The sequence below is a fragment of the Taudactylus pleione genome, unplaced genomic scaffold (genome assembly GCF_031769625.1).
Source record: "Taudactylus pleione unplaced genomic scaffold, aTauple2 ptg000041l, whole genome shotgun sequence".
Taxonomy (NCBI): Eukaryota; Metazoa; Chordata; class Amphibia; order Anura; family Myobatrachidae; genus Taudactylus; species Taudactylus pleione.
In genome coordinates this window covers 79,949,087-79,963,613 of record NW_028284443.1, presented here as the reverse complement: position 1 = coordinate 79,963,613, position 14,527 = coordinate 79,949,087, and the positions used below count along the sequence as shown (strand labels likewise).

The 14,527-nt window shown below is 41.3% G+C and overlaps 1 protein-coding gene across 1 annotated transcript in view; it reads left to right on the top strand.

The window, feature by feature from the left end:
* Positions 1-14,527, top strand: part of LOC148538282 (outer dynein arm-docking complex subunit 1-like) — a 107,352-nt gene that overhangs the window by 49,564 nt on the left and 43,261 nt on the right. Inside the window, exons 8-11 of the mRNA XM_088457405.1 lie at positions 458-645; positions 1,589-1,723; positions 7,964-8,046; positions 10,404-10,572. Of these exons, the coding sequence (XP_088313531.1) occupies positions 458-645; positions 1,589-1,723; positions 7,964-8,046; positions 10,404-10,572 (575 nt within the window). The remainder of the gene's footprint in view (positions 1-457; positions 646-1,588; positions 1,724-7,963; positions 8,047-10,403; positions 10,573-14,527) is intronic.

The window sequence follows — 14,527 nt, the reverse complement described above, 5'->3', positions numbered from 1 at the left end:
GGAGGGTTAGTTTTAGGTACCCTTGGGGACCTAGGGTTAGGCACCCCCCGGGTAGGGTTAGCGTCAGGCTAGGGGAAGGGTGGGTTAGTGTTAGGCACCACCGGCGAGGACTTAGGGTGAGGCACCCCCCGGGAGGGTTAGGTTTAGGGTGCGGGAAGGGGGGGTTAGTGTTAAGCACTACCAGTGGGAAGGCTAGTGTTAGGCACCACTAAGGGAGGGTTCTGGGGGGGAGTGAGGGGAGGATTAGGGTACTTATGAGCCCCAGTCGGGTTCTCCACTGTTCGGGCTTCCGGCGTCGGTATTACGTCCGCCGGGAACACATACGACGGCATTACATACTGATTCCATTTACACTGCAGTGGTTACCAGTTTTGTCATTTTTGAATTCTGCATCACCAACATAAGCCAAGCCTTACAGAGCCTTGTTTTATCTTCCTACATTGTATTTGTTTTGAAGAGATGAGGCGCAGACAAAAATGCAGCAAATGAAGGAAAGAGCAGAGAAGGACCTAAACCAGCACACGGCAGAGATCAAGGAGCTCCAACGCGTTATTGATCACGACCGCAGACTCAAGGAGTTCATGGGAACCAAGACTCAGGAACGCTCCATCAGCGAGGAAGTTCTTGACGCCCGACGCAGGAGAGGTATTCATCGCTTACATCATTGCAAAGAGTTGCTTAGTACTCAGTGCCAAACAAATGCTTCCCATCTGCGGGAAATCTAAAGTATGGCTGGAGAACCTTCACAGCACCCCCTGCAGACAAATAGTTTAAATTCCAGAAATTCAGCAGGGAACGCGATAATAATCGGCAACCAAATTGTAGAGTTTATCAGGATTTTTTTTGTCTATCATTGTTCTTAGTGCCTAGAGTGTGCGTCTGCATTCTGTGTCCCAATAATCGGCAACCAGTGAGTCAACTGCGGCAGTTGCAACGTTTTGCTGACTGTGGAAAAAGGAAAAGAAAAAAGAAACCAACTTTAATTACATAAATATGTATCAGAAGATAGCATTTTTTCAACCACATTATTATCCGGAATTTATTACATAAGAGTGGCGCGTCATAGTTGTATAACACATAACAGATAACTGTTAGTATGATTTGTAAGTAATTTATTATTCAAATTAATTCAGAATTATTCTAAACAGAAATATATTGCAGCAGAATAATTTAACTTTACCCCTTGTTTCTGTATTGGTACATGGCTAAGGTTTATTCTGATTGATATGGGGGGAGTTGTGTCCAGCTATCTAAAAAGTGGTGAAGTTTCTTATAGCAACCAATAGCTAGCATTCATCAAGTACAATCAATAAAATGACAGACACTGATTGGTTGCTATGGGCAACATCTCCATTTGTCCACTTCTGCACTCTTTGATACATCTTCCCCACATAATCATTTGACATTCCAAGCATTTTTAGATTATATTACAACTTGATTTATTTCAAGGTGATCGCTTGGGTCATTTGTTTAATGCATGACTTTCCTATATATGTATTGTAGAAAATAGCTGGATACTATATATTGTTACAGTATACATTGTGATTACTGTGTGGGACACATATATTGTTTATTGCTCTGTATTCAGAAAAAGAAGAGATAGAAAGGAAAAAGCGAGACCCAACAGAAGAGACTATTGAGACCTACGAACAAGCTTTCCAGCAAATTCAAGCTGTCACTGGCGAGAGCAACCTAGACATACTCGTCAACAGGTTTATTGAAGGTGAGCGCACCAATATGTATTCAGTTCCTTGTCAAACAATGCAATACATAATATATAGAATTGTTTCAGTATGTTAATGATTGTGTATTTTACAGAAAACTGTCAGTGCATTTTCATCTTAATTCATCAGGAACTCACACCCGATGTTACAAAAATAAAAAACACTTTATAGTGTAATACACTGTTTTACCTTTCCTTGGATGTCAGAAAAGCTGCTGGCTTAGGAAAAAGTTTATTATTGCTCCCATATAAAGAAAAGTGAGATTTCACGTATAGAAAAAAACACGTATGACGGTACATAAAGTTGCTAAAAATATATATAGCAACCTCTACAATGTTTGCCTGTGCATTACCACATTTAAGAAAAGAAAAACAAAGTACAGACATTCCTCACTTAACGACCTACCTGTTTAGCGACTGTTCGGACTTACGACCGGTGCTCCGACCAGCTGTGTCTTGCACTGATACAAAAAAAAAGACAGACTCTGTCCTAGAGGGGGTCATGGCTGTGGCACAGGACACACAGGAGACCTTACCTCCCATGAGGGGAAGGACAGAAGGGGATGCGTTGCGCTGTCGGAGGAGGTGGGGCACACACAGGCACGTGTCACCCTCAGCCTGGGTCCTGCTTCCCGGCCACTTTACGTCCTCGCTTAACGACCGAGTCGTAGAAATGGAACTCTGTAGTTAAGTGAGGAACGTCTGTATTACATATTATAATTTGTATAATTATAGGATATTCTTTGTACTCAGATTATTCAGGGTTGAGCTACTTTAAGATAATAATGGTAGCTCCTAGAGGTAGATTTACTAAGGAGCTGATCATCGGTAGCTTTGACTGAGTTTTCAAACAGTAATAGAATTAATGCTAGATATATCTGATGATACATTGATTTCTATCAGCGTCTTTAACGACACGCTATTTAGGAAATATGCTCCTTAGTCAGCAAAGAGTGTGAATAAACTATATATACGGAGGTCGGGGAAATCATAAGGTAGAATTGTATCATTGAGAATCTGTCACTGAGGGACAGATGTACTAAGCTCTGGAAAGTCATAAATTGGAGAGTGATAAACTGCCAACCACTCAGCTCCTAACTGTCATTTTTCAAACACAGCCTGTAAGATGACAGTTAGGAGGTGAGTGGCTGGTAGTTTATCACTTTCTAATTTATCACTTTCCAGATATTAGTACATCCTCCCCTCAGTGTTTTTTTAGATGGGTGAAGCTTGATGACATGATCACTGTCCAGTCCCACTAGATGGCAGCGATTGCATCATCACAGCCCCATCCACCTCCTCTTTTTCTACTTTGCCTTCACAACTTGATGCAAGCTGGAAAAATATGAACGTACTGTAGTATATAAAAGGGGGCATGTCACATGTTCATATATAAAGACAGCATAGCTCTGCTTCAGTGTTATGTAATTTGATGCACAGATTTGGCCGCAAATCAGTTTGACTTACTAGTCATACTTTTCAACTTATAATGGACATTAACTTTAACTTTATAAGTTGAATTTGGCAAATGCATTACCGTTTCAAACCTGTACAAACATATATTTTGTGAACGCTCACATTCGGTTGTATGGACACCTGTCAATGCAATGTACAGATGTGTCCGCATACTTCTAGCCTCAATACGCCATGCAGCGTGAGATGCCTGGCGTGAGTGAGCCGTCATGTCCTGTGCAACTCTGCTAGCATCGGGCGCCATCGCGTCAATGTGATGCGACTAGGACGCACCAGGAGACTGTGCTGATTAATGTGATCTAATGTGACATGCAATACTTGTATATCTGTGTGTGACTGAGACTGAAAAAAGTTGTGGCCGCTGCACCGTAGCACTTTGCGTGCTGATTGAGAGACTAAGTGGCATATTTAGTAAAGCTTCTAGAACATACAAGTAGTGATGTTGCCCATAGCAACCAATCAGATTCTGTTCATCATTTTCTAGAATGCAATAGAGAAATGATAGCTAGAATCTGATTGGTTGCTATGGGCAACATCACTTGTCTGTTTTAGAAGTTTTAGTAAATCTACCCCACTAAGTCGTTCATAGATATACAAATGTCACATATGAAATTAATCAGCACAGTCTCCTGGTGCGTCCTAGTCGCATCGCATTACGACTTTGACGCATTTTTGGCAATAAAGGCTCCAGGCGCTACCAGAGGCTCACGGGACCAGGTGCGCTTAAAGGGGCTTTTTGGCGTGACTGTAGCAAAGATGAGCGAGGACACATCTGTAATACGAAATGATGTTGGTTTTTCTTTGAGCATGTCTTTGTAAAAGCATACTTTTGGCACTTACCATTTCTAGGTGATAAATTTACATTATAGTTATAAATACATCAGCCCATTAAAATGTACTCCACATATATTTATAAAACCAGATTTTAGCCTAACTTCACATTTTTGTTTCACATTGGAATGAGCCCTAAATTCTTAAAATCCAGACACAACACATGGTTAAAATACGTTTACTTGTCCTTATAATTTAATATGGCAGATCCCTCTTCCTGCGTACAAATGCCTCGGGCTTATTGCAGTGTCTTTTTATCCTCTATTTTAAAGGTAGCACCCTAGAGAAAAAAGCAAACTGTCTTAGAAGATTTAGATTATCACACTTTGGAGAAAGTACACTGTTAAATATAAAGCGCTCTACAATAACAAGCACTTCGGCTATTAGCTGAATACATGCAAGACAAGCTAGACAGCAAAACTATAATTGTTGTTTTCTGCATCTACAGCCTGTCGTGTATTGCAAAACAAAGTGATTAAACATTTTTATTTACATTGCAAAGGTTTTTAAATTGGGGAAAATATTGTTCTCCCTGTATATTTCCCCTCCCTATATAACACCTCCTTCACTGACAACCAGTTCACAAACGTGCATTAGAATGTCTTACATCCGTCATGTGACATCCTCTCATAACTCAGCCCTTGCTATAACAGTTTGGGCCATGTTGTAAGCTGGGGGTTAGGTATAAGGAAATAACACTACAGGTTAGCCTATAGATCTGTAAGGAAGGTGGTACAGGTTGAGTCTCCCATATCCAAATATTCCGAAATACGGAATATTCCGAAATACGGAATCATTTTGGCATGACTGAGATAATGAATCCTGTGATTTTTGATGGTTCAATGTACACTAACTTTGTCTAAGGCACAAATCATTACAAATAATGTATAAAATTAGCTTCAGGCTGTGTGTATAAGGTGTATATGAAACAAATGAATTTCATTTCTGTACACAAACTTTGCTTGAGCCACAAAATGATTGAAAATATTGTATAAAATTACCTGCAGGCTGTGTGTATAAGGTGTATATAACACATAAATGCATTCTGTGTGTATATTGGGATCCCATTCCCCAGATATTTCAACATGATATGAAAATATAACAAAATACAGAATATTCCGTTATCCAGAATACCCCTGGTCCCAAGCATTTTGGATATGGGAGACTCAACCTGCAACACTTTTGTCTTTGTTGCTCACAGAAACATTTATGGCTTTTGTATGTATGTTACAGAGCTTCAATGAACTGTAAAATTTCTATGAATTATTAAACAAATTATGTTTCATACAGTTGGTGAAAAATACAAATCAGTGTTCACAGGGCCAGATTTACACCCATGGGCACCTAGACAAGATTTCAGTCACTCATCTCTCTCTCCAATCCATCCATGCCAAATGTTTTACCATGGCATTATCCGACACCTTTTAATCATACCACTGTATTTACAGTAACTACCATATACATGCCCCCAGCATGAATTCTCTTTTTTTCTCCTCATGTTCAACATATATTTCTGTGTGTGAGTAGTGGCCTAGACAATTAGCACTGAGCATGTTTATCTCCACATGAAAGGGTGAACGCAGAGCTCCGTCCCTCGCCACCCTCACTCAATCAATAGACACAGTCTTTTGCCCTTTCAGACTTCATCATATTCCCAAATTACTCCCATCTCTGCCCCCAGCATGTTAGAGTTTGTAGTTGAACTACACCTAGAGGGTAACAGGTTGCATAATACTGGCATTGTTAGTCTGAATACAAGTTGCTCCACCTCCAAGTTATATATTAAATTATTGCTAATAATGCTCTTTCTACCAGTACTCATTGTAAGCTCTGTTGGTTGATCATGCAGTTCTGATGGTTGAATGCAGTTAGTTATTGAAGCCATGAGCTTGCTATGAGACACTCAGCCTCAGTCAAATCACTATCAGAGGAGTGAGGGCTGAGTCCTGATTGGAGGAGTCCAGAACATAATAACAGGGGTAGGAGGCCAGTGCAGGCCATCACTGTGCATGGTCTATGCGGTATGCATTGTAAAGTGTAGCCACTGCCAGGAGTGGCTTAAGTACACATGGCCCCTGTCACAGGCGGAGAATCATGAAGCTGAGTACACCTCCCCACTGTTCTTACAGTAGTGACAACTGACTGGTCATGCTGTACAATCCCCCAAATTCAAGACTGTACCACCAGAATCAGATAGGAGAGCGCAGCACAGTCTGCCCCATCTGTTCTTGCAGCTTTGACTACTTGACGTTGCTGGTGTCTTAAGCTCTGTTGGTGTTTGTCCTGGATCCTGGGATTTTGGGGTCTTGTTTGGAATAGAGATAAGTACTATTTACTTCCTGGAAAGCCAAGTACTGACCAAACGCTCAAAGGCCTCCTAGTCCTGACATTATATCAATAGCATTTACATGTAATAATTATGCCTCCTTCCCCACAAATAGCTCCAACATTATATTAATAATATTTATTTTTTTATAAATAGGCATCCAACCAGCCCTGACATTAAATTTATATCATTTACATTTCATAGACAGACCTATTTCCCTCCAAACAGCCCAGTAGCATTAACATTTAAGTCATCCTTCTCCCCAATCAGCCCTGACTTTATATTATCAGCATTCATATGTAATAAATAGGCTTTTTCTCCCCCAGCCAAAACCAATATTAGATTAGTTACATCAGTATTTAATAAATAAGACAATTTCCCTAATAAACTGTGACATTAAATTTATAGCCCTCACATTTAATAGAGATCCGACATTGCTTTAATAGCATCTGCAATATATTTATAATTCCACCAACCCAACATAACAATAATAACCCACCTGTACTCCTCATCTACCTCCCAAACTCTCTGTATCAGCCACATGTGCAGAGCAGAGGGGCAGACAGGGTAGATGAGATTAAGGGAAATGGGAGACGAAGGTTGTAAAGGGAAAGACGGTAAACTGGAAGGGGAGGATCCGTTGTGCAGGTCGTAGCTGGCTGGTTTCAGAGGACTCTTTGTATAATGCTGCACAATATCACTGATGGTTTATGAATAAATGACATATACAATAATTGGTCAGCCACTAGGACGCACAGCAGTGTCAGCCCTTATCACCCTGACGTAACCAGACAAGGGTCCCTGACAACTCACCCCCTGTCCTAGGCCTTTGAAACTGGGATTCACTCAGACTGAGTGAGGGTCTCAGTGTGGTATATAAAAAGAGGTAATATAAAGGTTTATGCTGATGCATGTTGGTGATCGGATAACCCAGATTGCTAGGCTGGTGATACGGCTCTGTGCCACGGATAATTATTAATGCAATACTTAATGTGTCTTAAATTATGTACATTAAGAAACATTGTCTTCTTGAGTGTGTTCCAATAAGAGAAATCCTTGTAAGTCTTATCATGTCATCTGTGAACACCACGGAAACCCATCAAAATTTTTTTTAAAGCTACCTGTCAATTAATGTTTTTTTCTTTGTCCTCTTTGGACACTCAGCTATTATTTAATGACTGTCATTTTAATTTCCTGACAAATGAATACAAAGAAGTCAGAGATACATTGCTGTTGACCTGAACAACTTGATCATTGGAAGAAAATGATCCTTTATTTGAGACTTTTTCATGCTTTCCTTAACCTCCTTTAATTTGAAAGACCAGCATGGCTGCGAGTGTAGTGTCACTGACATCTCCTACTTGCAGAACATAGCATTAATTGAGAATATACGTTATAACAGGTTGTGGCACAAATTTGTGTGAAAATTCATTTTTCATCCTGTCAGATATCTTGGTGTTTCTTACTTAGCAGCAATCTGCCGCTCTGCAGTAGTATTGCCAATATAGCAGATGTGTAAGGATATTGCTGACTACTGTAGATTTTTCTTGTTTGAGGGATGTCAAGGATTTCATACAATATAATAGTCTTTTGTTTTGTGTTTATTGCAGTGGAGGATCGCAACTTTGCCTTATTTAATTATGTTAATGAGCAGAATAATGAGAAAGAGAGACTGACGGAGCAGATTGCAGAGGTGAGAACAGGCAATATTGTGAGATCTCTTGTCCTCAATGTATAAAGGGAATTTGTACCTGCACAACGAGTTGTGCACCCTACTTACCCCATTGTTCATGCATCTCGATGGTCACTGGGGGATGCAGATCAAATTTGTGCGCAGAGAAAGGCAATGTCATAGGCAGTTCCTGGGCAGTAACAGGGGGATGGCCAGTTAGTCGCGGGTGTGTCACGTATATGTCACGATCAATGACTGCGACTTTTTACGCAACTGCACTGAATTCAGCCGCCATGTTCAAATGGAAATTCTGCGCCTCCATAGGGCTGGTGCAGTGTTGATGGTGCATCCGATAGTATGTCTTAATACACAAAGCAGTGGATTAGCGCAGCAGCCTGTGGGCACCACTGTGGAAATCCTATCTGCAGCAGCATTAGCATAAAGCCGCAGGCATGCTTCATAAAAAGTCGCAGTCGTTGCTGCATTAGCTTGCACCTCTGAATCAGGCCCTTAGTGTCATCACATGGAGGCCCTGTATTGCTACGATTGTTAAACGGGTAAAAGAGAAATTACTTCATGTTGTATTTTTATATTTCAAGAACAGTTAATTTGTATGCCTTTTCCTTACTACACACTTGGCAAGCTTTACAACTTCTCAAGGGTCACAAAAAGACATAACAAATATTAAATTAATAACCAGACCAACACCATCAAGAAGGTTCGGGTGGATGTACAATGTCTTGATAAACAGCAAAGACTACACACTCTTTATTCCATGGCCTATTATCCATCATGATATAAAGTTTGTGTTATTATTTTTGTTATTATTAGGGATGTGCAGGCTCGGATTAGTTCAGATTTTTCCCGCCAAAAATCAGGTCTCAGAAAGAGACAAAACGTCATCTTTCATGGACAAATATCATCATTCCTGGATAAAAGTCCATGAAAGATGATGGTTGTCCATGAAAGATGACGTTTTGCCTCTTTCTGAGACCCGATTTTTGGCGGGAAAAATCCAAATTTGGCGGGAAAATCCGAACTAATCCGAGCCTGCACATCCCTAGTTATTATTATCATCTTATTTTGTTGATATGGTGCCACAAGGTGTCCACTGTGCCATACAGGGATCAACAATACAACTGAACAATAATACGTAGGATAACAATAACAAAACTATACAACAAAGGCTGGGTGGAATGAATGAGGGAAGTTGGAGAGGGTAGTGCAACTCATGGCTAGTTAAAGCAAGTGAAGAATATTTGCTTGGGGGAGGATGGAGGAGAGGAAGTAAATCACATTTCAATGATGCTGTACCCAAATGGGCAGACAAATAGGATCAGCGTCACTGGTGGGGAATGGGAGACAGTGGAAGAGAGGTGCACTGGACACAGGAATAGTTCTATTAGTGGGGAAGAGGACCCTATCTGTGAGGGTTGCCTTTCTAAAGGGATGGACATAACCAGTAGGGTGAATTTGGAAAGAGAGTAGGAGGGAGGTCAGAGAGGTAGAGTATGGAGTTTTGGTAAAGGCTGATAGGCTTTTATGAAGAGGTAACTATTATGGGGCCCATATGAAGGTGTGGATACTGGAAGAGAGTCCAGCAGGTAGGGTGGTGAGTTCCAGAACAGTGGGGAAGCACATGAGAAATCTTGGGTGCAGGAATCAGAGGAGGTGACCAAAGTTGAGATGAGATGGCCATCAGTGGATGAGTGAAGATGGCGGGAGGGGCACAAACAGAAATGAAGTTGGAGATGTAGTGGAGTGGTGTGATGAGGGGCTTTATATTCGAGGAGTTTGAGCTGTACTCTGAGGTGTATTGGGATCCAGTGAAGTATTTGGTAGAGGGGTGAAGGCAAAATAGTGCAGCGTGAGAGAGACTGGCAGCTATGCTATGCACAGTCTGTTTCCATAGGGATTGATAATCTCTATATGCGCCATGCTGTGAAGACAGCGTAAAACAACAGAACGTTTGGATCAGGCCAAAAACATATGTGAGCACCCTTAGAGCAAATAGAGAAAATCAGCTATAAAACAATTTAGAACAGTGTCACTTTGTCACCATTCTCACTACTTGCCTTGTTCTATGTTTTTCATTGTTTTTTTTTAATTGTATTGTAATATTCTACACCATTTTTAATGAATGTATTAATGGATACAAATTTAGCTTGGCTGTTGCTGTAGATTTTATACCCTATACCAACTGTAAAAAATGCAAATATGCAGGAAGGCAAATCTAGATGACTGAAGATGTCTGTAACCAGATATCACTAATACATGACAGCCTCTGTGAACCCATCCACCTTCCCCAGGATGTAGCTTTGTGAGCAAGGCCGTTGGTTTAGACATAGAAGCATGTGAAGAGTGTCTGTATTTCACAGATAAAAAGAGATATTGAAGAATTCAAAGCACAAGGAGTATGTCTGGAGCAGGAGCATCGGTCAATCCTTAAGAACATTGAAGATAAAGAGGAAGAGGCTGTAAAAAAAGCAGATGTCTATGAGCAGCAGCTGAAAGGAGTCATGAAAGTTTTGGATCAGCTGAAAGCAGGTACATGTTGCTTTGTGTGTTTCTGGACACGGGGGGCAATTCAGTTACAGCGACGGCCACGGGGTGCTGGTGTTCTGACCCTTTCTCCGGCACCTTGCGGCTACTAACATTGCAGAGCTGCGCAAGAAAATCTGTGATATAGCTCTACCGTTATTCTCGGGGATGGGCACAGCTGAACTTTGCCACTGATCGTCCCTGGGAATTGAATAGGGACCTGTAATGCCAGGTCTTAACGTGAAGGTAATTCACAATAACATTTTAAATATCTTTGGCTGTAAATAATTTCTTATAGTGTGTTTTTAAAGATTAATGTAACTTCTAAATGATTAAGCAACCAGTGTACTTACAGTATATTCCTCTTCATGTGATTCTATCTCCAAGTCAGCCATCTCTGGCAATAGACTTAGGGGTATATAGAAGTGGAGATGTTGCCCATAGCAGCCAATCAGATTCTAGCTATTATCTTCTAGAAGGTGCTAGATAAATTATAAGTAGAATCTGATTGGTTGCTATGGGCAATAACTCCACCTCTAAAAACCTGCATTAGAGTAAATATACCCCTTAGTGTAACTACTGACTTCCACTTTATCACAGTCAGTCACTATTACTGCTTGAAGCCTGATTTAAGCATCCATGGACCACAGTGGTTACTCATATATTTGTCTGCTGCCCAGTACAGCTACCGTCCAGTTGCAATGGTTGTAAAAGCACCACCACCACTGTGTGCAAGTTCCTCTGCATTTTCATTCACTAAAGTAGTGCACCTAATTAGCACTGATTTCTAATTTGTTTGGGAAGCTAGACCCCTCTCATCCTGACTTAAGCTGGGCTACACTTCCAGATAAAATACCTGTCAGACCTACAGACATTTTATCTGGCAGCATTCCAACCGCAGATGTCTGCAACATACACTGTGAGATTTCTCACAGTGTATTAGCCCGACATATGCGCTCCACCCCGGGGGAGGAGACATTTCCCTGTTCCTTCCTTGGGAAGGAACACAGGAAATGTCTGTCTGTCGGCCACGGCTGGGCATACACAGCCCAATGCAGCCGACAGTTTTCCCCATAAATATCGCATCGGAGGGGCATGCTGGACAATCCGGCATGCCCGACCGAGCAATATTTAACCCTTGGTCGCCCGGACACAGGCTACAATTATCGGGGCAATCCGCGGATATCGGGCGGATCGCCCCACTAATTGTAGCTTGTATGGCCAGCATAAGAATGTTCTGTACTGAGACATCCTGAGTACACTTGTACACAGATGCTTGGGACTTACCTACAGGACCATGCCCTCACGTTGGCAGGTGAGATTACCACTATAGCTATATTGTGCACAATATCACCTATTTATATATATGTTGACATTAATTAATTATTTGTTGCAGAATGCCAGACTTTCCTTTGTTTTTACATGTACAGTGGTCTAAATTGTCCTGCAGCACTTTTGAAAGTATTTTATTTATCTTCTTGTATACACCTATTTCATCAGTTTGTAGCGCACCAGAACAGCTACGCATATATACATACACACTAGCAGGGCCGTAGCTAGGGTAGTGCCATCGCACAGGGCACCACAGGTCAGGGGGCGCTGTTTGGGCCTGTCAAATTTCTGTTTATTACCATTCTTGCTTGTAGCTTCCCCTTCTTTTATCCCAGCATCTCCTGGCCTCTCCTATCTCTTCCCTGGCCCTTCCCCATGAAGCCATGGCCCTTTATTGGGCCTTTGAAAAATGAGGGTGGTGCCAATACTCTTTCTGGCACAGGGCACCAAAATGTCTAGTTACAGCTCTGCACACTAGTATTTTAGTCCCGTCATTCACCTGGTCGCTAACTATAGTGCCCCCACAACCCCGCTCTCTCTCTGTCTTTCTCCTGTACTTTCCTTCTTTTTCTCCCTTTTTCCCCTGTTCTTTCTCTTCCCCATTTTCTCCCACATTCTCTCTCTCTCCCAATTTCTTTCTCCTTCTCTCCTTTGCCCCTGTTCTGTCTCTCTCCCTCCACTCCGTTCTCTCTCTCCCTATTATCCCCACTCTACCCTCATTCTCCCTCCCCCCAATCTCTGTTTCATCCCACCACCATTCTCTCTCTCTCTACCATCTCTCATTCTTTCTTTATCCCCCTTTACTTCTCTCTCTCGCTCTCTCTTTTCCACTCTCTGTGCACGGCTCACCACAGGGGTGTGTAATATCCTGTGGGCAGCAGTCATTACTGTAAGTGAGAGAGAGCTGCAGTGCTCTAAGCAATGTGCTTATTATATAATAGATGTGTGTGTGTTTGTGTGTTGTGGCTACTTACCGGTGCCTGTATCAGCGCCAGTCCAGTAGTCGCTGTTTGCTTCAAATTATACTGCTGCAATAGTACTGTCAATTGACTCTTTCCTCACATCTATCCATTATACTGTAGTTGTGGGGAAAGAGTTAATTTGGGAAGTGTTGCAGTATCATTTTATAACCCAGAGACATGATAATGAGCTCTGCTAAATAAATGATTCAGGAGAGGGTGCCTAGATCAGTGTGTTCAAAGACTAAATCCCTTTCAAAAGTTATTTAGTATATTTTAGGCATAGTGCTCCAAATTGGATAAAAGCCCTTTAGTGTGGAAAACTCATAGTTCTAAACATTCTGCATAATAGATCCCATCCTGTTTTTCCTTTCAAAAGTTCAAAATTCAATTTTGAAATACAATGTCAGCAACCTGATCTTGTGTCTGTGCGGTTGCCCCTACAGTGCCAAAGGTATACATTTGAATAACTTTCTTGTTGTAGACAAGTCATTTGCATTCATAAAGAAACACAAGGAGCATTAAAATCACTGGCATGAAACAACTCTTTGACCTTCAGCAGTTCCTACTATGAATGGTAAAACACACATTTGAAATATGTATTTTGTTCAGCATTGTTCTAGAATTGTAATCCTACTTGTCCTGATTACTAATAAGCAATGCAGCCCTGTACCTCTGTCCCTGATTATGAGGCATGTAAATTGTATATCAGGATCTCAGTGGATCAGTAGTAAAATAATGATGAGGATGAGACCTTAGTAACTGTTTCTAGCTGCATATTCATATACAAAATTATTGAAGCATTCATTTAAGGGACATGATGGGATTTATTTCAGTATAATAGTATAAAAAAAATATTAAACTGAAAAAAATGCTTACTGGAAATCATTATCAGTCTTATTTAATTCAACTGTGCAGAAGGTTCTGTAACCCATAGCAACCAATCAGAGGCTAGTTATTTTTGTGGTAAATAAAAGATAAGTTTGGTTGCTGTGGGTTACTGCATAGGGAATTGGTATGATTTACCGGCGGACGGAATGCCGGTGGTCAGAAGACCGACAGTGACATCCAAATGGTGAACATCCTGACAGGGGCCGGTAAGTAGCCTAACTCTCCCCCTTTCCTCCCCTAACCGTAACCTCCCCCCAGTGGTGCCTAATCCTAACCTCCCCCTGGTGGTGCTCAGACGTTTGACTGAGCGGTGTTCCAGTGAGTATTTTCCCCCTAACCCTACTCGCCAACCCTCCCCCTAGTGCCTAATCCTTGCCCTCCCGGTGGCACCTAGCCCTAATCGATGGCATTCTGAGAATGCTGACATTTTAGATGTTGATATTGTGATCATGTCAACATTCTGAGAATGACGACCTGGTGCCAGTCGACATGTTGAGCCATGTCAACATTTCAGTGTTGACATTATGAATGTCATCATGGGAACTGTCGACTTTGTGACTGCTCTACCCATAGTATGGGCAAGGCAGATAAGCATGGCTGTAAATACAATATATTTTAATCTCCGAATTACTCCGCTGAGTCCCACATTCATTTAAATACTTTTATTGTTGGATCTTTAAACGACAATCTATAATCCTCTCTATCTGAGAATGTCTGTATAGTGGTGGAATTGAACAGGAAATCTGTTAGCACTATAGTGAGGTGTACTAAAATAAGCC